The sequence below is a fragment of the Pelobates fuscus genome, chromosome 6, assembly GCF_036172605.1.
Source record: "Pelobates fuscus isolate aPelFus1 chromosome 6, aPelFus1.pri, whole genome shotgun sequence".
Lineage (NCBI taxonomy): Eukaryota > Metazoa > Chordata > Amphibia > Anura > Pelobatidae > Pelobates > Pelobates fuscus.
This window is the reverse complement of record NC_086322.1, coordinates 309792524-309820332: the sequence shown is the minus strand read 5'-3', so window position 1 is coordinate 309820332 and position 27809 is coordinate 309792524. Positions and strand designations below refer to the sequence as shown.

At 43.0% G+C, this 27809-nt stretch overlaps 1 protein-coding gene across 2 annotated transcripts in view; it reads left to right on the top strand.

The window, feature by feature from the left end:
* Positions 1 to 27809, top strand: part of LOC134565981 (formin-I-like) — a 178042-nt gene that overhangs the window by 5307 nt on the left and 144926 nt on the right. The window contains exon 1 of one of the 2 annotated variants that reach the window (XM_063425690.1): positions 13311 to 13385. The exons of the other annotated variant lie outside the window; for it this stretch is intronic. Within the exon in view, the coding sequence (XP_063281760.1) occupies positions 13380 to 13385 (6 nt within the window). The 5' untranslated portion in view covers positions 13311 to 13379. Of the gene's footprint in view, positions 1 to 13310; positions 13386 to 27809 lie in introns of those variants that run through there. 2 annotated transcript variants of the gene reach the window in all.

Genomic DNA, 27809 nt, shown 5'->3' with positions numbered 1-27809 from the left:
CCAAGCCATATCAGTTTTTACAGAACTTTGGATTTTGACGCTGGGCCTATGTGCAATTTCCAAGCATCTTCGCAGGTTTTAAATTCAAACTACCCCACAAAGGCCTACCATTTCTTAAAGTAGACACCCCAGGGTATTTCAAAAGGCATATTTTGAACCTTAGCGTGGGATAATTTTTCCGCTAGCTTGTACCAGGTGTAGTGGTAATAAGAGTTTTTTCTGCCTTTTTGACACACAAAGTGAGTTTGCACAGTATATTTTGCAAACCTTATGTCTGCTACGACTGTATAATACTTCATATGTTGCTCAGCTATGTCAGCTGAGTACAAAAATACCCCCGTATTTGTACCTTTGCCAGGTATATGTGGACATCAAAGGGGCACATTTGGGACATAGTCATTCCAGTTTTTTTCAAACTTTAAATTTTTACGCTGTGCCCATGTCCCATTTTAGAGTATTTTACCAGGCTATATAATTCAAACTACCCCACAAAGGCATACCATTTCTTAAAGAAGACATCCCAGGGTATTTCAAAAGGCATATTTTGAACCTTAGCGTGGGATAATTTTTCCGCTAGCTTGTACCAGGTGTAGTGGTAATACGCGTTTTTTCTGCCTTTTTGACACACAAAGTGAGTTTGCACAGTATATTTTGCAAACCTTATGTGTACTACCACTGTATAATACTTTATATGTTGCTCAGCTATGTCGGCTGAGTACAAAAATACCCCCGTATGTACCTTTGCCAGGTATATGTGGACATCGGAGGGGCACATTTGGGACACAGCCATTCCATTTTTTTTCAAACTTTACATTTTTACGCTGTGCCCATGTCCCATTTTAGAGTATTTTACCAGGCTATATAATCCAAATACCCCATAGAGCCATACCATTTCTTAAAGAAGACATCCCAGGGTATTTCAAAAGGCATATTTTGAACCTTAGCGTGGGATCATTTTTACGCTAGCTTATACCAGTTGTAGTGGTGATAAGCGTTTTTTCTGCCTTTTTGACACACAAAGTGAGTTTGCACAGTATATTTTGCAAACTGTATGTGTACCACCACTCTATAATACTTTATATGTTGCTCAGCTATGTCGGCTGAGTACAAAAATACCCCCGTATTTACCTTTGCCAGGTAAATGTGGACATAGGAGGGGCACATTTGGGACACAGCCATTCCATTTTTTTCAAACTTTACATTTTTACGCTGTGCCCATGTCCCATTTTAGAGTATTATACCAGGCTATATAATCCAAATACCCCATAAAGCCATACCATTTCTTAAAGAAGACATCCCAGGGTATTTCAAAAGGCATATTTTGAACCTTAGCGTGGGATCGTTTTTCCGCTAGCTTGTACCAGGTGTAGTGGTAATGAGCGTTATTAAATGTATTTTTTTAACTTTTTAAAACTTTTTTTACTTTTTAAAACTATTTTTGAAACTTTTGTTTAGCTTATTAATTTTTTTAAGTTTCTTAAACTTTTGTAAAACTTTTTTTTACAGATTTAACATTTTTCTAAGCTTTTTTTTTACCGTTAACCCCTAACTAGCTGTAAGCAGCACTAACAGTAAATTCCCCATTTTCCCATAACTCCCACCCATCCCAGCTAGCAAAATATTTAATTATACAATATTTAAATTAGTTAATTAAATAAATTTAACCCCTGAGGGTTAAAAAATAAATAAAAGTTAATCGTCAGGGGTTAAAAAAAATTAGATCACAGTATAATACTGTGATCTGTATTTTGATCACTGTAGGCAGTGATCGACTGGCAGGGAAGGGGTTAATTTTTATTTGGACTGGGTAAAGGGTTTATTTTTTTTTATTTTTTACTTAAACGTTATTAAAACTTTTTTTAACTTAATTTTTTAACTTTTTAAAGCTTATTTTAAAACTTTTTTTAACGTTAACCCCTAGTTAGCCTAACACTAAATCCCCCAATTCCCCACTAACTTCCACCCTCCCCAGCTAGCTACATTTATAATTTTAAAATATTTAAATTAATTAATAAAATAAATTTAACCCATGAGGGTTAAAAAAAAAAAGAATTAACCCTCAGGGGTTAAAAAAAAATCAGATCATATTAAAATGTAATCCCTGCCAATTGATCACTGTAGTCAGTGATCAAATGGCAGGGAAGGGGTTAATTTTTTATTAAAATGGGTAAAGGGGGGTGGGATTTTAAATTTACTTTTTTTTTTTTACACTAGGGGGCAGGATCAGCACTGATCCGTCTCCCTGCACTTCACAGTGAACCCGGAAGTGCAGGGAGGCGGAAGGTAAGTATACACAGCACATGTGCTCGCTCTGACATGCTGTCAGAGCGGGTACATGTGCTGGGGCAGCCCGATCCGGTGCTCCCGGTCTGCCTCTAATACAGAGGCAGACCGGGAGCACCATTAACCCCACGATCGCCGCGATTGCGGCGATCTGGGGTTAATTTTACCGCGTGACGGACAAGGTCCGTCACCCGTCGTTAAGGGTATTCCCTGGATGACGGACCTCGTCCGTCACCCGTCCTGAAGGGGTTAACTTATATATTTATGTTGGGATGGTTTCAAACTATATTTTAGCTAAACTTCATTCATTTTAACAGGTTCAAGTTACCTCCTCAGGTTAAACATTATTGTACAAAAAAAACATATTAAGTATCAACAAAATGTTTAAATAGAAAACTCTCTGCAAACTGGAAGATCATGGCGCAGGTAATGATGAGTATTTTACGAACACAGCAATGAATTCATTTTTAATAAGCTTACCATTAATCTAAGGTATTTCAATAAAGAACCATTAACATGAACATGTATTATGTTTATAGTATGAACATTAAGCACACTCTCACTTTTTGTGTATTGTAATTTGTGAGACATGTTAGACTTTATATCAATGTAAAATGTGAAAGGTATGTAAATACATTTATTGCACACACATCGCTTTATTTTGTTTACTCTAGTGATACAAATCTATGAGGCTTTAAACACTAAAGCGCTTTATACTAAAACTTGCTCCACTCCTACTAAGAGCGAAATATGATGCATACCAACACATTCTTATTGCTCTACAGATTGTTTCACAAAATATTTGCTAAAATTGATAATGAGGGTAACGAAAAAGGGAGTCTTGAAGTCTTGAAGCATCACTTCACTCTTTTGATTGTTTTAAAACTGATGGATCGTGGAACAAATAAACAAAAACACATGTCATCATAAACAGGACTGAAACGATCCTTTCCATCCATGTCACTTTAGGCTAGTTAGGAGCAGCCCCCCTGTTTTATAATATGGGCAAATATACACAACACCATGGCAACAGGGTATACACAGCACCCCTGTGACGGTAGTAGTTTGTATCACCTTCTAGTATTCATTTTCCCAGTAGCAGAGTATCGCCTAGAATCCACAGGAATAAATATCGCTGGTATCGCCAAATAATCCACACATGAGCCAAAGCTTAATGCTGGTACAAGACTGATTTACTGGGAGCAACAGGCATTCAATTTAAACAGTAACAGACTCCTCCTCTGGGCCAGGCTGGATAATTGAGTTTCAGCAACATACTAAACTCAATTATCTGCTGGCCAGCAACATTACAATTTTTAAAATTTTCAGAAAAGTACTTTCCATAACACATACAATTATAACATTTACATCCCTGGGTAGCTGAGGATACTGGGAGTCACATATCCAAATCTTACGAATTTCCATTTGGTAGTTTCCATGTCGCATCGTGTGGACGTTTGACCGGCTCGCCATGTGGTGGTATCCACTTTGCAGTTCCATGAAATCAGTAGCAAGAGCCGGTCTCCGTTCGCGCCTAATTACACGAAAACTACCATACGAACACTGCAGTTGGTTATATAGAAATGCTCCCCTTGTTCGGTAGATTCCACATCCCGAATGCCGGTTTGATTCGTGAAGTGGAAAGTAGTCAGGTGGGACTTCCATGATAAATGGGTGTTCGCGGAATTGCCATGCCGAAAACAGTTCCAGGCAATTCATGCTTAAGTCCCGCTGACCGCATTCGTGAGATTTAAGATGGCCGCCATCCTTTGTACGTGGTTCTAACCACGTGTTCGTATGCCGAATGGCGGCCACCTAGGAGCAATTAAGCTGCGGTTTTCTCAACGTTCTAAGTTCTGATTGCTACCCAGGGTGGTCTCTGTTCGGTAGACGAATACATTGCTCGACATACATAAAAGAAACAAACTTATTACACGAATTTACACTGCAGGGAGAAGGCATAACCGAAGGCACACAGGTAAATACATAAAAATCCTTTACAACCCCCAAAGCCAAATGTCAGCAGGTTCAGCTATCGATGCTTAGTGAACATCCCTACATACCTCAACTCAGGACAGTCTAACTAATTCCCCATATGCTGTTACTGTGGACGATGTTAGTGGTTACTTACTTGCATCTGGGGTATGGCATTAAATGAGAGAAAAAATGTCTGTGTGTGTCATCTGAGTACAAGTGAGTCTTAGTATGTCATTAAGAGTGCATCTGGGTATATGAATGTATCTGAGCGAGTGTCTGAAAAATGTTTGTCAGTTTGAGTGGCTGAGAGTGTATCTGTGAGAGTATTTGTATGAGTGGCTGAGACTGTCTGTGGGTTTGTCTGAGCGTCTCTGTGTTTCCGTTATACCAGCTGTAATAATGTTTCATTGTATCTGTGAGAATGTAACCGTCATGACTGGATAAATAAAAAAATAAAAAAAAACATTATTTTATACATTTCTCTTTTCTTATGAAACCTTAATTATAAATAATTAGGAAACGGTGGACACACATAGGGTGAATATTGGTTGGGTGGTGGTAGCTTTAAAAGGCCTCAGATATCTGGAATAAAACAAAAATAGGTCAAGTTAATGTTTACATATCTGGTGGTGGATTTTCCTTTTTCTTGTTTTGCAACATTTTTGCTTTTTGAAAACATTATATCAAGTTTCTTTTAAAGGAACATTGCACAGGTGGTTAACATAATTTCAGTGATCATTTAACAGTGAATATTATATTCTACCGGATTGTATGATGGAATCTCTTAGAGCAAGCTGGTAAGATGTATTTATCATGTTTTCCTAATAGGCTCAGGCACAGTCATACCTCCTAACAATTCAAATGGATAAAGAGGGACACTTTAATTCTAGGGGTGTGAGTGGGGGTGTGGCCAAGGGCGGGCTGCTGTGAAAAAATGAATAATTTAAAATACACAAAATCAGGGTATGCCAGTGGATGCATCAACAGATAAAATGAGTTAAGAAATATGTATGGAATAAATAAAAAATAAAAGTATAAAGTTCAATATTCATGGTCCAATGATCACAATCCCAGCTGCTTTTAAATTATTCATGGGAATCAGTTCTTGGTTAGGGAGCTTATCAACATATGTAAAAAGATACAAAATGAAAGATAATAGTGCAAACTGTTTAGGAAAGAAGATAAAACGCTCAATATTTATAATTGGAATTGCATTCACATTTCGTAGAGCCTAAACTAGCTCTAAGTAAAATTGCTTGCAGCGGTACAGTCCCAAATGATGGAAAACGTCCAAGTCAGTTATGCTTTTTCTAAAAACTGGAAAAGTTTAGTTTGGTCTAAAAAGGACTTGTTTAGTCACAAATTGTACATTTTAGTGAATAACTAGAACTAGGTTATCTCCTTTACAAATGGTATTTTTTTAATATGGAAATTCCCTGTGTGTTCCAAAAAGTTTGAGGAAGCAATTCAAACATAGCAAATTAAAAGGAATGAGTTCATCTTTAGCTTCAATTCAAAGTGTGCTTATTATCCTTCTAGATAATCATTATTGTTACCTCGCAAATATTAACAGTGAGACTGTGCTTGCACGATTTAACCCCTTAAGGACACATGACGTGTGTGACATGTCATGATTCCCTTTTATTCCAGAAGTTTGGTCCTAAAGTGGTTAAAGTTGGTCACTTCAAATCTTCAATTGGTACAGTAGTTTCTTATTATTGAATGCTGAATGTCCTTGCATGATGTTAAATTAGGACTGGGTCTGCATCGATATCCTGATCATTCTGTAAAGAAAATCTGCATCTTTCCCCACAGACACATATACTAAATTCTGAAAATTCATAGGAGTGCTATGTTAATGGAGAAGAGCCATAATTAGTCCTTACTTTAAAAACGAAGTGTCCCTGATAGTCCTAACTTCTTAAAGGACAATTGTCACCTCAAAATTATTTTAATATAATTATCCTTTTATTGAATTGTGAAATGAAATAGATTAAATTAAATATATGTAAAAATAAAAAAATAGAAAAACTCATCCCTACCTTTAGTCTCTGACAGAATCCTTCAGCCATATACATAGACCTTGGGTCAAACAGTTAGTCTCTATGGTATTCCAGGCTTCACTCCCAGCACAGAAACAGGGAAGACCATAGAGACTAACGGTAGTTTTTCTAACACTGTCTGACACAAGGTGCATGTATATGGCTGACGGATCCTGTCGTGTCATGTGTAAAGGTAGGGATGAGTTTTTTTGGTTTTTTTTACATGTGCTTTGTTTTAAATAAAAAATATTTCAAAACTTGCTAAAAGGATTATTGCAGTAAAAACGTGTTTCCATTTGATAGGTGTCCTTTAAGTTACCAAACCTGAAGAAAGTTTTACAATACAAGTATAGTGTGTAGACTAATTGTCTGTCACTGTCTGTCTCTAAATGGCTAAATGGGAACACACTCCATATTCTAATTCAACATTTCATTACTAAATTATATCTAGCTTTTTTAATAAATGTAACAATCTCTACAGAGCAGTTAGTATTAAAATAATAAGTATTTTTATGTAATTTTCATGATTTACTTAAAAAAAAAAACAGCTTCCTTATGGCACAATTAACCAAATTTCATGTTTTACATCATTTGTAAGGAAAACACTACACAAACCAAGATAGTTATTCCATTGCAAATTTCTTTAAGTGGGAACATAATGAATGACTCTTTTTGTCATTTGAGAAAGTTTGGGTGCTGTGTGTAGTTTTTGGTTTTTCTGTCCCTGCAATGTCACAGTCAAGTTTAGGAATTCAGTGAAGTGCTAAGACATTTTAAGCACCATCACAACTACAGCTAAATGTATTGTTATTGTCTTTGAATGCCTTTCTCCTTTTTTACCTTCAAACCATTTTTGGATTACTTTGAGAAAAATAGTTTTTCTCCTGGCACCCATAGGTAAGTCCCATTGCAAAAGCTAAAATATTGTGGAAGTATCACTTCCATATTATTTGTCTGAAGCAGTTCAGCCATGGATGACCAGCAAGTGAAGATTATGCTAGCTTTAGTGTACAAATAATCCTAATTTTAGTAATGACAGGATCCAAGCATTTTGTCATATTTATTTGTGCTGAACTCCATAGCAGCAAAGAAAAAGGATCCATGAACAGATCAGCCAATCAGAAAACAGCAAATATAAATATAAGGGGCAGTAACATGAACCCCCTCCTCTTTCGAGATGCGAACATCAAATTGCATACATAGAAAAGAACATAACAGGAATCAACAGCCATCGGAACAAGATATGACAAACTCAGAAGTGTGAACAGGTCCACTGAAATTGCAGAGCACACAGGAAATACTTCAATTTTACCACATGACAGGAGGCTTCATATTTTGTTTGATGCTTGAACAATCTAGAAAAAGATGTATGAACCAAGGGACAGAAATAAAAAGTCCAGAAGGTATCTTCCCAAGATTAATCAGCAGCATGGAAGATATCAGAAAGTGATGTACTCGAAGACAAAACACTCAATGCTACCGCACCCTGGACGGAATGGGCAATGAAGGCAAGAGCCACTGATCCACCGGGCCATGGTCATCACTGACTTAGTACAATGGAAAATCTAAAAAGTGACCCCTTCAAGGTATAATAAAAAAGCATCCACATAACAAGCCCGAATGTCCGAGGCCTGCTGAAATGAAACTAGGCATAAAAAGAATGCAAATTTAACCAATAACTGGTGAAGGGGAATCCCATCGTGAGAGACCAATCACATAAAAAAGTTAGGACCATGAACATGTCCCACATATGGGATAATGTTTAATGCTTTGCAACATTCATCAGGCATGAGGATCTTTACCAAAAGAACCCTTTGAATGGGAACATGTGAAACTGAAATGGCAGAACTCCGGCAACCATCCAGGTCTTTAGTTGCAACTTGCCATCAGAAACAAAGGATGAGGATTGCCCCGTGGGTCTGTAGAAGTATCAGGAAGATCAGTAGAAGAAGAGGATCCTTGTATGAGAGCTCTAGAATGTCTGGAAACCATGGTTGGCTCTGCAACAGAGGGGAGACCAGAATAACTATTTTGTCTTTGTGTTTGAAAATGATCAATCATATCATGAATCAAATAAAAAAATAAAAACTAAAAAATAAAATGATGAATCACACTGGCCAGCTTTGTGAATAGAAAAAAGGCATATGCCCCATGAGTTAGCCCCATGGTATTGCCCAATGCAATCTGTATTGGGGAGCTAGCTTAAATGCTGCTGCATCTGATGATAGTTGTGCAAAACAGCTCCAGGCAGAGTGAACCACGGAGGGATTCCAGGAGCTTGAAGACTCCCTTGTCCAGTCTCCAGTCACTGCTGTCCCTCCAATGTCTGGAGAACCAATTCACCATAAAATTGGGCTCTAACGGGAGATGGAACAGCAAAGAAAGAGGAATTACTTCATGTTACTACCCTTTATATTCATATGTGGTGTTTTCTGATGTGTTGTTCTGTTTATTGTTACTATTTCTTTGCTGCTATAGAGTTCAGTAAAGAAAGATATAGCAAAATATGAAGCCTCCTGTCATATGGCAAAGTTTTTAGTAGTTGAGGTTATATTGCTTAGAGTTTTAACTATACAATAGAAAAGTAGAGGCTGTGTGTATATTTAGCTATTAGGGTTATATAGTTACATAGTTAAATAGCTGAAAAGAGACATGCGTGCCTCAAGTTAAGCCTTCCTCACATCTGTTTTTGCTGTTGATCCCAAAGAAAAAACACACAGTGTGTAGTGCTTCCCATGTTGCAGCAAATTAGAAAAAAATCCTTCTTCACCCCAGAAATGCAGTCAGATAGCTCCTTGGATAAACATTATATCCCTGAGTGTTGTGTTTTTGTAAGTATTTTTACAATTGCTGTTTAAACATCTGAATAGACCTTGATAACACCATCTCTTCAGGCAGAAAAGTCTACATCCTTATTAATCTTATTGTAAAAAAGCTTTCCTTTGCCTAGGCTAAATCTCATTTCTTCCAGTTTAAACACATGACCTTGTGTCCTATGTTTAGTCCTCTTTATGAATAGATTTCCAGAGAATGGTTATATTGACCCCAGATATATTGCATAATGCTATTATCTTCCCTCTGAGGCACAGTTTTTCCAAACTAAAGAGGTTTAAATCTGTTAACCTTTCTCTAGACCAGGCTTCCCCAAACTCCGGCCCTCCAGATGTTGCTGAGCTACAACTCCCATGATTCTATGAATGAAATAGATAGGCTGAGAATCATGGGATTTGTAGTTCAGCAACATCTGGAGAACCGGAGTTTGGGGAAGCCTTCTCTAGACTGTAAGCTTGTTTCAACAGGGTCCTAAACTACCTATTGTTCCTGTTAGACTTTGTTATTGTCTCATTTAGTAAATTCCCCTTTTATTGTAACGCGCTGCGAAATAAGCTGGCGCTATATAAATACCAATAATAATAATAATAACTAAAATGCTCCATTCCTTTTATCAATTTTGTAGCTCGTCTCTGCACTTTTTCTAGTGCCATAATATCTTTCTTTAGAACAGATGCCCAAAATTGCACAGCATATTCAAGGTGTGGTCTTACCAGTGATTTATAAAGAGGCAAAATTATATTTTCATCTCGAGAATTTATTTACATGACAAAACCTTACTGGCCTTAGCAACTGCAGATTGACATTGCATATTGCTGCCTAATTTGTTGTCTATAACGATTCCCAAATCCTTGTCGTGTGTGGTTATCCCTAATTCACCACCATTTAGGGTGTAAGTTGCTTACGCATTCTTTTCCCTGAAGTGCATAACTTTGCATTGTTTTTCTAATAAATTGGTCTACTTAATAAATGAGTCTTTTATGTTTACCCTAAAGGGGTTTATTTACAGGTTTGAATTCACCAGAATCCATTGTTTAGTGAATACACCTCTTAATGTGAACATAAAACAATTGTTATTAAATATTTCATCTACGGCCTGGCCATGTGATAGTTTAATCTACTGTCATTATAATAATCGAGTAAATGTTGTTGACTGCCAACACTGAAAGAGGTTTATCTGGATTCCAGACTCTTTGTGTCATTGTTTGTAAAGTGGAATGGGTCAAGTTTCTCTAGAAAATAAAAGCTGTTATATAAGATGGAGGTTTCTTTGTGGCACTGTGTTAGAGGCTCTGTTTGCTGAGCTTGAAATGTTACATTCCTCACTAAACAACCTTCCGCTCAACTTCTAATTAACCATCGAGAGACAGAGATACTAAAAACATATAAACAGATCCTACAGCAGAATAAACTGCTTTGAACACCCCCTCTAAACATAGATACTCAATGTTCATCCATCCGTCCATCTGATCTATCTGACATCTGTTCGTCTGTGTCTATCTATCTATCTATCTATCCATCCATCCATCATCCATCCATCCATCATCCATCCATCCATCCATCCATCCATCCATCATCCATCCATCATCCATCCATCCATCATCCATCCATCCATCATCCATCCTTCCATCCCTCCATCATCCATCCATCATCCATCCATCATCCATCCATCATCCATCCCTCCATCCATCCATCCATCCATCCCTCCATCCATCCATCCATCCATCCATCCATCATCCATCCATCATCCATCCATCCATCCATCCATCCTTCCATCCCTCCATCCCTCCATCCCTCTGCCTGTCTATCCATCCATCCATCTTATCTATCTGCCTGTCTATCCATCCATCCATCCATCTTATCTATCTGTCTGCCTATCCATCCATCCATCCATCCATCTATCCATCCATCCATCCATCCATCCATTCATCTTATCTATCTGTCTGTCCATCCATCCATCCATCATCCATCCATCCTTCCATCCCTCCATCCCTCCATCCCTCTGCCTGTCTATCCATCCATCCATCCATCTTATCTATCTGCCTGTCTATCCATCCATCCATCCATCTTATCTATCTGCCTGTCTATCCATCCATCCATCCATCTTATCTATCTGCCTGTCTATCCATCCATCCATCCATCTTATCTATCTGTCTGCCTATCCATCCATCCATCCATCCATCCATCTATCCATCCATCCATTCATCTTATCTATCTGTCTGCCTATCCATCCATCCATCCATCCATCTATCCATCCATCCATCCATTCATCTTTTCTATCTGTCTGTCCATCCATCCATCATCCATCCATCCATCCTTCCATCCCTCCATCCCTCTGCCTGTCTATCCATCCATCCATCCATCCATCATCCATCCATCATCCATCCATAACTCCATCCATCCATCATCCATCCATCCATCATCCATCCATCCATCCATCCCTCCATCCCTCTGCCTGTCTATCCATCCATCCATCTTATCTATCTGTCTGTCTATCCATCCATCCATCCATCCTTCCATCCCTCCATCCCTCCATCCCTCTGCCTGTCTATCCATCCATCCATCCATCATCCATCCATCATCCATCCATCCCTCCATCCATCCATCCATCCATCCATCATCCATCCATCCATCATCCATCCATCCCTCCATCCCTCTGCCTGTCTATCCATCCATCCATCTTATCTATCTGTCTGTCTATCCATCCATCCATCCTTCCATCCCTCCATCCCTCCATCCCTCTGCCTGTCTATCCATCCATCCATCCATCATCCATCCATCATCCATCCATCCCTCCATCCATCCATCCATCCATCATCCATCCATCCATCCATCATCCATCCATCCCTCCATCCCTCTGCCTGTCTATCCATCCATCCATCTTATCTATCTGTCTGTCTATCCATCCATCCATCCATCCTTCCATCCCTCCATCCCTCCATCCCTCTGCCTGTCTATCCATCCATCCATCCATCCTTCCATCCAGATAAGAGGAGTTGGCAGAGATACTCAGTTAGAGTATAGGAGCTCTGTCATACCATCATTTATCTATTAATCTATCTTCGTTAAAACATCTTGATACAATGTGCAGTTCTCCTGCCTGCAGTCTTTCAAGGCTCCCCTCCTCCCCCTGCTTCCCCAGCCTAGACTTTCTGTAGCTGTCCAATGACGGAATTCACAATGCACAAGTGTTTACAAGACAGGTGCAATTACTAGCTCACTGAGCTAAACAACCAGGAAGTAACATAACTGGTTATCTGACTGACAGCCAAGAAGTGTAACAAGGTTCATTCATAAAAGTGCCAATCTCTATTGAAACCTGCACTTTGTGTAAAAAGGAAAAAAAAAGGACACACTCTACACACTTCAAATACCTAAGGAACTTTAGCTTACTGAGCTGCTTCATGTGTGAAGAGTGTGCCCTCGTTTTTCCTTTTTACACAAAGTGCAGGTTTCAATAGAGATTGGTACTTTTATGAATGAACCTTGTCACACCCCCTAACTTTCAATCACACATTTGTGGTGGACCAATACAACTTTGAAAGTAAATCCCCAACTTTGTATATTTGTGTTTTGAAAATGTGACTGTTTTGGCCTACATTGTACTTGTCATTGCTTCATAAATAGACCTACAGACTGCCAGTCCTTATTGTGTGTATTGAAACCGTGCATTCTCCTGTTTAATAATTCGTTCTCAATCTCTCAGAGTTTTCTCCATGGTTCTAGAATACCTTTCTTATTCTTAGAAAGATCAAAAGGCCCTTTTATATACTTTTATCCATTCATTTATTTATTTTGTGAAATAATGGCTTTGAGATGTAATCATCACCCATGAAGACTCAACAAAACGAAGTAACAATATTTATCAAAAAGATAAAATGCTTGAAATGGTTTATATTCTACAAGACATGTATTTCAATACACGTTGCTTAAACTGATAAGAGATTCCATTATGTTACCAGTTTACAGATATATCGAGGTAACCAACATTTTATTCTGTATATATTTGCTTTGAATGTCATGGATTTATTGATTTTATGTTACAATAGGGACAATCTCATTAAAAGATCCCTCAACTTCCATTGTAAAAAAAACGGAAAATATAATTTCCTTCATTTTTGTGTATTTTTTAATAATATCAGGAAAAAAAGTTTACGACACCAAGGAGATAAGCCAATTATGAAGCTTGTTATCATGAAAAGACAACTCTCAAAAGGGCATAGCTAGCAACAATAAACCGCTACTATGTTAGTGAGTTACAATTACAATAATCTTGAGAACAGTTATGTTGCAAGTCAAGGTATCTCTGGTGTGTAGAATTTAAAAAACACTTTCCATGTTGATTGTCCAGTTATCTTTGTTGTCTTTCTGTCTGTGGAGTGGGCCTCTCCGACGATGGCACAGCCAAAGGGTTATTCAGTAAAGTGCAAATTCAAGGTAAAGGTAAAAATATCTAAACTGGAATAATTCTCAAAGTCCGGTTGTGGAAGAATAGAATGAATGACTAATTCCTTCCATCAATAAATGTGAGATTGTAAGTTGCTGTAATCAATAGGGCCATCTGTCTGTCTCACTTTCCATCTCTCTGCCTTTATGTCTATCTGTCTGCCCCCCACATATTTGCCTGCCTACCCCTCTGTCCCACCAAATGACATTTAGTTTTGTATGGGATCTGTATGGGATCTGTGAAACACTTGCTGGAGCCAGAAACCAGCAATTTTATTTTTCTTGTACCAAATTTTAGAATCCCTGCTTACACAGGATTTATTTTTAATTATTATTATTACTATTATTATTATTATTATTATTATTATTATTATTATTATTATTATTATTATTATTATTATTATAATTGGTATTATTATTATTATTATTATTATTATTATTATTTTATTGATTTGCCCTGACTCTCATATCTTTTTTTTTTTCTTTTTTTCATGCGTACAATATTTTTTGTACCTTCTCTCACACAAATACACATAGCAACGACAACTTGCTTGTGTTATTGGCATCTCATACTTGGCTCGTGTGTAGAACGGATTTTTCTGCCAGTAGGAGTTTGTACATTGACAAGTCAGCACTCCATGAAAGTTCAATCCTTTACAGACTCCGATGTCTCAAAAGGTTTTTTAAGGTGAAATGAATTCCCAAGAGACTGATTCGAAACAATATAAAATACAGATTAGACAAACACTTATAACACAATGTCAGCAGTTTACCAGTCATAAAAATGGCATGTACCTTTTATATGAATGGGGAGCTACTGATTGGCTTAAAGCATCGGCTGACTACTGTAAGCCAATCAGTAGCTCTTTACCGGATGCTAACATAGGCTTCTGTTATGTAGAATTTGAGATAGGAAGGGGGCAGAGCGATCTGGCACTGGAACACTTGCTTTGCTGTTAAACCATTCAAAAACCGTTTAACCCCTAAAGGTCAGCCAGCGCCAGGGACCGCCTTGCACCATAACAACTTTTTGACGAATAAGTAAATGTTGCTAAAGTTGATCTTCCTAAACTGATCCTATGAGCAAAGATGACATCCAGGAGCTCCAGACACCATAACAACTTAATTGAGAAGTCCCAATTACTATGTGTTTCGGGTCAGATGCTGATATCATATGTTTCAGTCTCTGTTACTATATATAGACATCCTTTGCAAAATCCTGCTGTTAAATACCTCTCCATGGTGATTTAATCCAGCACACCTATGTTGTGTCACATCTGGCAGGAAGTGGCGTGTAATATGTGGACGCCCGGAGCATGGCGTTTTCAAAGTTGCGTCATTTTCTATGGGTCCAGAGTGGGATTATCATCCAGTGTGCACCTTTATTGTGGGCAAACAGAGCCTTCAATAATCTAAATATCTGTAGATCCTAATTATGGGCAAACAGCCTGAGGCTGTCTTAAATGTTCTTAATCACTGTATGTACAGAACAGATTTTATATTCTGCTACTCTGATTAATCTAAATCGAGAACATTAACTGTATGTTTAATCTAAGTCAAGAACATATACTGTATATTTAATCTAGGTCAAGAACATATACTGTATATTTAACCTCTTCCCGACCGCAGACGTATCAGGTACATCCGACAAAAAACATTCGTTAATGACCTTAGACGTACCTGATACGTCCATGGCAAAAACTGACCCATTTACTTACCTGGACTGCCGATCCACGGTGATCCAGGTCAGGGACAACTGATTCAGACCCCAGAAGTCCCCCTGCAGAACTGATCCAGCCCTCCAGGGCCATGTGATCACCATGATCACATGGGTGCAATAGATGTCTGTGGAGCTGCCAGCAGGGGGACTGTCTGAGCTGTTAGGCTCTCCCCCAGGCAGTTAAAAGAGTAATACATTTTATATATTTTTAAAATATATTATAAAATAATTAAAGCATTTGATAATATATTATACATATGTAATGCACATATATGATTTCATTATAAGTGTACTTTGAGATATATACACATATATCTCAAAATACACTTATAATGTAATCATATACATGCAAGATATATGTATAATATATTAGGAAATGCTTTAATTATTTTATAATATAGTATACATATGGGAAATAAAAGTGTGTGTGTGCAGTGGGGTATTTTGGATATGTGCTGCCCTAGGCATGACAGAACTTGGGCACCCTCTAATTTATATTGTCCCACCCCTTCCTGTCAATGACACACATCTTCCTGTTAAAGACTAACACATACTTTGACAGACACACATTCTCAGATACACTGACATACACACACACACACACACACACACACACACACACACTGATTTGACACAATCTGCCAGACACACACAATCACTGACACACACACACAGACACACACACACACTCACAGACACACACACACACACACACACACACACACACACACACTGAAAGGCATACACAATCACTCAGACACACACACACACACACATACATACACATTCACTGACAGACACACATTCACTCACAGACACACACTGACAAACACACACAATCACTCAGACACACTGGCTCCTTCACAGACACAAACTGACAGACATACATACAAACACACTTACAGACACACTCACAGACAGACACACACAATCACTCAGACACACAGGTACCCTCACATACACACACTGACAGACATACAAACACTCTCACTCACAGAAACAAACACTCACTCAATGACACACACTGACAGACATACACTCACTCACTCACAGACACACACTGACAGACATACACACATTCACTGACAGGCACACACTAACATACACTGACAGATATATACACACACACTGACAGCCAGACACACATACACACACACACACACACACACACTGAGCCCAAGACACACAAACACATTTGCCCCCAACACTCAGATTATTTTCAAATTTTAATTTAAATCCACCCAGCCTCCCTACCATTGGGAGAGCTGGGTGGATTTTTTACCTGGGGCTGCTGGTCGGGCTGTTTGGGAAGGGAGGGACACAGGCATGCAGGCAGAGGGTCAGCCAGTTGAGGTTCAGGCAGGCAGCAAGCGAGGGAGCACTGATTTGTGAGCTCTCCCTGCTCAGCTCCGTAGAGTGATGCCAGGAGCTGGAATATGACATAAGGGAGGGAGCTGAGCAGAGAGAGCTCACAAATCAGCGCTCCCTTGCTGCCCGCCTGGAGTTCAGCTAGCAGCCTGCCACCAGGCTTACAAGGAATTTGCCTGGGCATTTGGGGGCGGCAATCCTGGATTGAAGAACTTAGAACCTCCTTGGTAGAATGAAATTGAATGATCACCTAATTAGAAATATACCAGGAAAAGGGCAACCCAACTCCATAAAGGTAGACAAGCTTTTCATGGCCTTCAGAAGGGTATTAATTACTGCAGTTGAAACAACCCTTATATTAGGTGTGTTAAGTAGTACTATTCCTATCAGTTTAATCCCTGTTACTTCCCCTATCAGGGGACGTGTATATAAGGCATCGATTTTAGGAACCGGGAGATGGAAAAACATGCTTGGTCGGTCCTCCTACTTCAAATTTGGGGCACTGCGCGTGCAATCTAATGTGCCACCAGATAGGAGTGGTGTGTTAAGTAGTACTATTCCTATCAGTTTAATCCCTGTTATGTCCCCTATCAGGGGACGTGTATATAAGGCATCGATTTTAGGAAGCGGGAGATGGAAAAACATGCTTGGTCGGTCCTCCTACTTCAAATTTGGGGCACTGCGCGTGCAATCTAATGTGCCACCAGATAGGAGTGGTGTGTTAAGTAGTACTATTCCTATCAGTTTAATCCCTGTTATGTCCCCTATCAGGGGACGTGTATATAAGGCATCGATTTTAGGAAGCGGGAGATGGAAAAACATGCTTGGTCGGTCCTCCTACTTCAAATTTTGGGCACAGCGCGTGCAATCTAATGTGCCACCAGATAGGAGTGGTGTGTTAAGTAGTACTATTCCTATCAGTTTAATCCCTGTTACGTCCCCTATCAGGGGACGTGTATATAAGGCATCGATTTTAGGAAGCGGGAGATGGAAAAACATGCTTGGTCGGTCCTCCTACTTCAAATTTTGGGCACAGCGCGTGCAATATAATGTGCCACCAGATAGGAGTGGTGTGTTAAGTAGTACTATTCCTATCAGTTTAATCCCTGTTATGTCCCCTGTAGCGGAGAGCTGATTTCTCGCAGCTATTCTCCACTTTAGATCCAAGGAAGGCTCAGGAACAAGTCATTAGTAAATCCACAGCAGAGTTTCCAGCAGGTAAAAGGGTACAGAAATATCCCCACAGCACTCCCAATAACTGGACGACACACAGTTTCAGGAGTAGAACTGACAATCGTTTATTCCAAGGTTTCTTATAAAGCCTGCTCCCATGCAAGGGAGGGAACTACAGTAATTATGACAGTAACCAATGCAGTGCTTGTTACCTCCCACACATCTCCTCCCCTCAGAGAGCGTCATAATCCCCTTAACTTGTACAGTACTTTACCCCAAACTTAGATGTACCCCTAAACCATCACATATCTTTAATATTAGGGTACCGCTAGGTAGCCCTGATCTGGGTGAATATAATATCCAAAATTCACCCAGATCGGACCAGTGGTTCGGCAGTTACAGGAAGGTGAAGTTTGACCGACCGCACACGAGTTGGTATCCGAAAAGGGTTCCATGAGAATGGGCCCTGCGGTCGGTCTCCGTTCGGCAGTTAAAACAGACATTTATAACTGCCATCCATACTTTAATTCCCCTAGATAGTGATTCCCTCATTCGGTACTTTGTAACTACCGAATGGGGATTCGTTAACTCTCTCCGTTCGGCAGTTACGGAGCTCTGGAGGTCTCAGCGGTGTTTGGTTGTTTGAGTGTCCGATTTGAGTTCCAGACACTCGACGACAAAACACCGCTGAGATTTTCATGCGTAAGATGGCCGCCGCCACGTGTACGCATGCCGAATGGCGGCCACCCAGACACACTGTTAGTGAGCCTGTTAACTTGCGGTTTGGAGAGAATGTGAACCTTAATTGCTGGCACACTTCTCTCCGGGGTGGTCTCTCCGTTCGGTAGTTTCCAGAAGTATATAGTACGGATGGAAACTACCGAATAACATACAATTCACATATTACATAGGCGAATAGCAATTTCAACATAGGTAAAAATATAACAGTTACAGTCACACAGGCATTTTGCAGGACAGGCTTACTGCGTTCCGCTACACTGCTCCCCCTTGCCCACAAGCCGGCATACACAGTCTGATCCCACACGGATCGGCTTGGGGATGACCGGGGTGCTCACGGATTATTTCTCCAGATCAGTTTGTCGTGACAACCCGTCGGCGTTCCCATTTTGCTTACCCGGGCGGTATTGAATGTTAAAGTCAAAGGGCTGCAGCGCCAAACTCCAGCGCAGCAGCCTGGCATTGTCCCCAGCCACCCGGTTCAGCCAGACCAACGGGTTGTGATCCGTGAGCAAAGAAAAAGCCTGTCCATACAAATAGGGTTGTAATTTCTTCAAGGCCCACACCACAGCCAGGCATTCCTTCTCGATGGCGGCGTAGCTTACTTCCCGAGGTAAAAGTTTGCGACTGATGTAAGCCACGGGGTGTTCTCCGCCATCGGCCCCGACTTGGCTCAGTACTGCCCCCAATCCAAACATAGAAGCGTCTGTGTGAACAAGAAAACGTTTAGTTGGATTGGGAGCGGCCAAGACAGGGGCATTAACAAGTGCATCTTTCAAGTGTTGGAATGCCTGCTCACACTCCGGGGTCCAGGTTACTTGGCGGGGAAGTTTTTTACGGGTCAGGTCAGTGAGGGGTTTTGCCAGGGCACTATAATTGGGCACAAACTTCCGGTAATACCCTGCTGTCCCTAGGAAGGCTAATACCTGGGTTTTAGTTTTCGGGGTAGGCCACTGTGCTACTGCCTCTACTTTGGCTGGTTCCGGCTTTTGTTTACCACAGCCCACTCTGTGGCCCAGGTACTGTACCTCGGCCATCCCAATGCTACATTTCGCTGGTTTTAAGGTCAAGCCAGCCTCCCTGATCCTGTCTAGAACCGCTCCTATATGGGCCAAGTGTTCCTGCCAGGTATCGCTAAATATGGCAATATCATCGAGATACGCGCAGGTATAGTCTTGGAACCCATCTAGGAGGCGGTCCACCATCCGTTGGAAGGTAGCCGGCGCGTTTTTCATCCCAAACGGCATGACCTTAAATTGGTACAAGCCGAATGGGGTGACAAAGGCGGACTTAGGGATGGCGTCCGGGGCCAAGGGAATCTGCCAATACCCTTTACACAAATCAATAGTGGTAAGGTATTGACCCCTGGCCATCCGGTCCAGCAACTCATCTATCCTAGGCATCGGGTATGCGTCGGATACGGTTTTCTCATTCAATCTCCTGTAGTCCACGCAAAAGCGGGTCGTGCCGTCCCGCTTTGGTACGAGGACTACTGGAGAGGCCCAGGGGCTATCGGAGGGCTCAATGACTCCTAACTGAATCATCTCTTCAATTTCCTTGCGCATATTCTCCCGTACCGCTTCAGGGATGCGGTACGGAGTCTGGCGCATGGGAAGTTGGCCAGGGGTTTCTACTCGGTGGGTAGCCAGAGGGGTGTATCCAGGTACATTAGAAAAGGTCTCCTGCTTTTCTTGCAGTAGTTGTTGTACCTCGATACGCTCCTGTGGGCTTAACCGATCCCCCAGTACAACTGCTCCTAAATCCCCAGCCATCTGTCCGTCCTCTAACAGATCGGGGAGGGGTAGGCTGTCGCCTTCTTCAGAGGTGGGGGCGCAGATAGCTGTCACCTCCTCTGATCGCTCTTGGTAAGGCTTTAGCATGTTCACATGGATCATGCGTCGCCCCCCATTCCCTGCGCAGTGGCCAATTATATAAGTGGTGTCACACCGTTGCTCTACCACCTTATAAGGGCCTTGCCAGGCGGCCTGTAGCTTATCGTGTCGGACAGGTTTTAAAATTAAAACTTTCTGTCCGACCTGAAAGCTACGGTCCCTGGCGCCTCTATCGTACCAGGTGCGCTGACGCGTCTGAGCTGCCTGTAGGTTTTCCTTTACCGTCTTTGTGAGAGCTTCCAGGCGATCTCGGAGGGCCAACACATATGGTACAATAGGGGTGCCGTCAGCGCTACGGTCTCCCTCCCAGTGTTCTCTAATCAAGTCTAGGGGTCCCCTTACTCTCCTCCCGAATAGCAGTTCAAAGGGAGAAAATCCCGTAGATTCCTGCGGCACCTCCCTGTAAGCAAACAGTAAGTGCGGCAGGAATTTTTCCCAGTCTCGGTGGGTCTCTGCGAAGGTTCGGAGCATCTGTTTTAAGGTGCCATTGAACCGTTCGCAGAGCCCATTAGTCTGGGGGTGGTACGGGGCACTAATGATGGGCTTAATCTTACAGAACTTCCAGAGCTGTTGGGTGACCTCTGCCGTGAACTGAGTGCCCTGATCCGAGATGATCTCCCTGGGTAACCCCATCCGGGAGAAAATCTGCATCAGCGCCTCAGCCACCGTCTCTGCATGGATATTAGTTAAGGCTACCGCCTCGGGGTAGCGAGTGGCGTAGTCCACTACGGTCAAAATATACCGTTTGCCTGATGGGCTAGGCTTCCGGAAGGGGCCTACAATGTCTACTGCAACCCTATGAAAGGGTTCCTCAATTATGGGTAGGGGGTGCAGCTTTGCCTTACGCTTATCCCCCCTCTTTCCTACCCTCTGGCACGTATCGCAGGTGTTACAATACCTGCGCACCTCTTGGCTAATCCCTGGCCAGAAGAAACTTTGGGTCAGCCGATATCTGGTACGGCTGACCCCCAAATGTCCGGATAGCGGAATATCGTGCGCTATCCGGAGTAATTCGGTTCGGTACCTCTGCGGTACCACGAGCTGTCTTGCGGTTATGGGTTCTGACCCAGCTACCTCTTTACTTGTTTCCCGATATAATAACTGCCTGTCCCATACAAATCTTTCCCCCTCCGCCCCAGGTTGGATAGAGGTGACCTTGTCTCGATATACTTGTAAGGTAGGGTCAGTGATCACCTCGGCTACAAACTCGTCAGGAGGGGCCCACGGCATACAGTCTAGGGAAGGGGAGGAATCTCTTACCTGGACCTCCGGCAGTGCGTTGTTGTTGTGCTGGGTGCGGGCCTGTTGCCTGGTGACTACTGGGTGTGCTTCCTCAGTAGTTTGTGGTTCAAAGGCGGAGGTGAGTTTGCCCAGATCATTCCCTAGAACCACCTCAGCAGGTAATTGCGGCATTAGTCCCACTTCTACATTCCCAAACCCCGCACCCCAATGCAAGTGTACCCGGGCTGTGTCTAGCCGATACACGGCTCCCCCTGCAACCCTGACAGCCACAGTCTTATTCAGTTTGGCTTTGTCCGAAACCAAATGACTTTGCACCAGGGTGATGGTGGCTCCCGAGTCTCTGAGCCCCTGCATAGGCTTCCCTTCGAGATATACGGTCTGCCTATGGTGCTGTCGATTATCCGCCTGTGCTTGTAAGGGATTGGCCTCATGCAGCACTTCCCACTGTTCCACAGTCGTGACTGGAACGGCAGAGCTGTAGGTAAGTGGTATCTCATCTTGGTAGTGATGTGCGGCTGCTCTCGGTGGTGGTGGTGGAGGCCCTGGTCGGATCCAGGTGTTGCGGTCTCTAGACTGTGGACACTCTCGTTGAAAATGTCCCCACTTCTGGCATCGGTGGCATTGCACAGAAGCAGGTGTGCGGTATCTCTGCTGTGCTGCTGCTGGTGCTGGTGGAGGGAGTTGTCTTGGTGGGGGTTGAGGGTTAGGAGAGAAGGAATTCACCCCTGGTGGCCGCATGGCAGGTTTGGTACTCACTGCCTTGGTTTGTCTGCGAGCGTCCATAAAATCATCTGCCTTTTTGGCAGCCTCGGTGAGGGTGATGGGGTTACGATCCCTCACCCATTCCTGTAGTTCTGAGGATATCCCCTCATAAAACTGCTCCAACAGCAGCATTTGTAACAAGTCCTCCATGGACCGTGCTTTACTGGACTGCATCCACCCAAGAGCTGCCCTTTCTAGTCGGCAAGCCCACTCTGCGTGCGAATCTTTGTCCGCCTTTTTCAATTCCCTGAAGCGCCTCCGGTATGCCTCTGCTGTTATTGCATACCGGGCCAGGATAATTTCTTTTACCCGATTATAGTTCCTAATTTCAATATCAGGCACAGTGCGGTAAGCTTCAGCTGCCCTTCCTGACAGCCGTCCGGCTAATATGGGTACCCACTCTTCCCTTGGTATGTTATGCAGCGTACACAGTCTCTCAAAGTCTTGGAGGAAGGCATCTATATCCTCCTCTGCTTCCACATACGTTTTAAAAGCTTGATAGGGAATTTTGGGCTTACCCTCTTGTGCCACAGCTCCTGCTGCACTTCTTTCTGGTGTTTGTGGTCTCCTGTTTCTCATCACAAACTCCTGTACCTCTGTCATCGTTTTAGAGATGATCTCTGTTGGTGGGTTTTCTCCATAAAAGGCCAGTCTGAATTGTAAGTGCCTTTGGAACTCCTCCTGTTCTGTTTCAGGTCTTTGTTCCGTGGCCTGGACCTCTTCTGCTCTGTACTCTGCCATTACTTCGGTGATAAGCGTTGCTTTGGATTTGCTGCTGGCAGAACCACCTTTCGCTTCCAGAAGGTCTTTCAATGTGGTTCTCTTTAGCGTAGAAAGGTCAATCTCCATTAATCCTTGTTCCTCTGTGAGTCTGGATCCCAGCGCTGCCAACCAATGTAGCGGAGAGCTGATTTCTCGCAGCTATTCTCCACTTTAGATCCAAGGAAGGCTCAGGAACAAGTCATTAGTAAATCCACAGCAGAGTTTCCAGCAGGTAAAAGGGTACAGAAATATCCCCACAGCACTCCCAATAACTGGACGACACACAGTTTCAGGAGTAGAACTGACAATCGTTTATTCCAAGGTTTCTTATAAAGCCTGCTCCCATGCAAGGGAGGGAACTACAGTAATTATGACAGTAACCAATGCAGTGCTTGTTACCTCCCACACATCTCCTCCCCTCAGAGAGCGTCATAATCCCCTTAACTTGTACAGTACTTTACCCCAAACTTAGATGTACCCCTAAACCATCACATATCTTTAATATTAGGGTACCGCTAGGTAGCCCTGATCTGGGTGAATATAATATCCAAAATTCACCCAGATCGGACCAGTGGTTCGGCAGTTACAGGAAGGTGAAGTTTGACCGACCGCACACGAGTTGGTATCCGAAAAGGGTTCCATGAGAATGGGCCCTGCGGTCGGTCTCCGTTCGGCAGTTAAAACAGACATTTATAACTGCCATCCATACTTTAATTCCCCTAGATAGTGATTCCCTCATTCGGTACTTTGTAACTACCGAATGGGGATTCGTTAACTCTCTCCGTTCGGCAGTTACGGAGCTCTGGAGGTCTCAGCGGTGTTTGGTTGTTTGAGTGTCCGATTTAAGTTCCAGACACTCGACGACAAAACACCGCTGAGATTTTCATGCGTAAGATGGCCGCCGCCACGTGTACGCATGCCGAATGGCGGCCACCCAGACACACTGTTAATGAGCCTGTTAACTTGCGGTTTGGAGAGAATGTGAACCTTAATTGCTGGCACACTTCTCTCCGGGGTGGTCTCTCCGTTCGGTAGTTTCCAGAAGTATATAGTACGGATGGAAACTACCGAATAACATACAATTCACATATTACATAGGCGAATAGCAATTTCAACATAGGTAAAAATATAACAGTTACAGTCACACAGGCATTTTGCAGGACAGGCTTACTGCGTTCCGCTACATCCCCTATCAGGGGACGTGTATATAAGGCATCGATTTTAGGAAGCGGGAGATGGAAAAACATGCTTGGTTGGTCCTCCTACTTAAAATTTTGGGCACTGCGCGTGCAATCTAATGTGCCACCAGATAGGAGTGGTGTGTTAAGTAGTACTATTCTTATCAGTTTAATCCCTGTTACGTCCCCTATCAGGGGACGTGTATATAAGGCATCGATTTTAGGAAGCGAGAGATGGAAAAAGATGCTTGGTCGGTCCTCCTACTTCAAATTTGGGTCACTGCGCATGCAATCTAATGTGCCACTAGATAGGAGTGGTGTGTTAAGTAGTACTATTCTTATCAGTTTAATCCCTGTTATGTCCCCTATCAGGGGACGTGTATATAAAGCATCGATTTTAGGAAGCGGGAGATGGAAAAACATGCTTGGTCGGTCCTCCTACTTCAAATTTGGGGCACTGCGCGTGCAATCTAATGTGCCACAAGATAGGAGTGGTGTGTTAAGTAGTTCTATTCTTATCAGTTTAATCCCTGTTACGTCCCCTATCAGGGGACGTGTATATAAGGCATCGATTTTAGGAAGCGGGAGATGGAAAAACATGCTTGGTCGGTCCTCCTACTTCAAATTTGGGGCACTGCGCGTGCAATCTAATTTGCCACCAGATAGGAGTGGTGTGTTAAGTTGTACTATTCTTATCAGTTTAATCCCTGTTATGTCCCCTATCAGGGGACGTGTATATAAGGCATCTATTTTAGGAAGCGGGAGATGGAAAAACATGCTTGGTTGGTCCTCCTACTTCAAATTTTGGGCACTGCGCGTGCAATCTAATGTGCCACCAGATAGGAGTGGTGTGTTAAGTAGTACTATTCTTATCAGTTTAATCCCTGTTACGTCCCCTATCAGGGGACGTGTATATAAGGCATCAATTTTAGGAAGCGAGAGATGGAAAAAGATGCTTGGTCGGTCCTCCTACTTCAAATTTGGGTCACTGCGCGTGCAATCTAATGTGCCACTAGATAGGAGTGGTGTGTTAAGTAGTACTATTCTTATCAGTTTAATCCCTGTTACGTCCCCTATCAGGGGACGTGTATATAAGGCATCGATTTTAGGAAGCGGGAGATGGAAAAAGATGCTTGGTCGGTCCTCCTACTTCAAATTTGGGGCACTGCGCGTGCAATCTAATGTGCCACCAGATAGGAGTGGTGTGTTAAGTAGTCCCCCTCATCAGGCCTTTTTTAGTCGAATGTATCGCCCACTGTCAGTCCCTTTGGGATCCATCCCTCATTCATCTTAATAAAGGTGAGGTAATCTAGACTTTTTTGACCTAGGCGACTTCTCTTCTCAGTGACAATACCTCCTGCTGCACTGAAGGTCCTTTCTGACAGGACACTTGAAGTGGGGCAGGCCAGAAGTTCTATCGCAAAGTGGGATAGCTTAGGCCACAAGTCAAGCCTGCTCACCCAGTAGTCAAGGGGTTCATCGGTCCTCAGAGTGTCGATACCTGCAGTTAAGGCAAGGTAGTCTGCTACCTGTCGGTCGAGTCATTCTCTGAGGGTGGACCCTGAAGGGCTGTGGCGATGCGTAGGACTTAAAAAGCTCCGCATGTCCTCCATCAACAACACGTCTGTAAAGCGTCCTGTCCTTGCCGGCGTGGTCGTGGGAGGAGGAGGATTACTTTCACCTCTTCCCCAGTTAGATTCCCGTTGTGCTGTGACATCACCCTTATACGCTGTGTAAAGCATACTTTTTATTTCATTTTGGAACTGCTGCATCCTTTCCGACTTGCCGTAATTCGGTAACATTTCAGGCACTTTCTGCTTATACCGGGGGTCTAGTAGCGTGGACACCCAGTACAGGTCGTTCTCCTTCAGCCTTTTTATACAAGGATCCCTCAAAAGGCACGACAGCATGAAAGACCCCATTTGCACAAGGTTGGATGCCGAGCTACTTATGTCCTGTTCCTCGTCCTCAGTTATCTCTCTGAAGGTATGTTCTCCCCCCCAGCCACGTACAACACCACGGGTACCAGATAGTTGACAACGAGCACCCTGGGATGCCTGTTGTGGTTGGTCTTCCTCCTCCTCCTTAAAGCCACATTCCTCCTCTGACTCCTCTTCCTCACAATCCTCTTCCAGCGTTGCCGCAGGTCCAGCAAGCGATGCTGATAACGCTGTTTCTGGTGGTGATGGTGACCACAACTCTTCCTCTTCACGCTCATCTACAGCCTGATCCAGCACTCTTCGCAGGGCACGCTCCAGGAAGAAAACAAATGGTATGATGTCGCTGATGGTGCCTTCGGTGCGACTGACTAGGTTTGTCACCTCCTCAAAAGGACGCATGAGCCTACAGGCGCATGAGCGTCCAGTAACATGGCAAAAAAAATCCCAGCTCTGCAGAGGCTGTCCTAGCACCCCGGTCATACAAATACTCGTTAACGGCTTTTTCTTGTTGGAGCAGGCAGTCGAACATTAGGAGTGTTGAATTACAACGTGTCGGGCTGTCGCAAATCAAGCACCTCACTGGCATGTTGTTTCGCCGCTGGATATCGGAAAAGTGCGCCATGGCCGTGTAGGAACACCTGAAATGGCCACACACCTTCCTGGCCTGCTTAAGGACATTCTGTAAGCCTGGATACATATGCACAAAGCATTGTACGATCAGATTACACACATGTGCCATGCACGGCACATGTGTCAACTTGCCCAAATGCAATGCCGCCAACAAATTTCTTCCGTTGTCACAAACCACTTTGCCGATCTCCAGTTGGTGCGGAGTCAGCCACTGATCCACCTGTGCATTCAGGGCGGACAGGAGTGCTGGTCCGGTGTGACTCTCTGCTTTCAGGCAAGTCAAACCCAAGACGGCGTGACACTGCCGTACCTGGGATGTGGAATAGTACCTGGGGAGCTGGGGGGGTGCCGTTGATGTGGAGCAAGACGCAGCAGCAGAAGAGGACTCAGCCGAGGATGTTATTGAAGAGGATGGAGTAGGAGGAGTAGAGGAGGTGGCAGCAGGCCTGCCTGCAAGTCGTGGCGGTGTCATAAACTCCTCTGCAGAACCACGCATTCCATGCTTGGCAGCCGTCAGCAGGTTTAGCCAATGTGCAGTGTAGGTGATATACCTACCCTGACCATGCTTTGCAGACCAGGTATCAGTGGTCAGATGGACCCTTGCCCCAACACTGTGTGCCAGACATGCCATTACTTCCTTTTGCACAATCGAGTACAGGTTGGGGATTGCCTTTTGTGCAAAGAAATTTTGGCCGGGTACCTTCCACTGTGGTGTCCCAATAGCTGCCTGCAAGTTGTGGCGGTGTCATCAACTCCTCTGCAGAACCACGCATTCCATGCTTGGCAGCCGTCAGCAGGTTTAGCCAATGCGCAGTGTAGGTGAT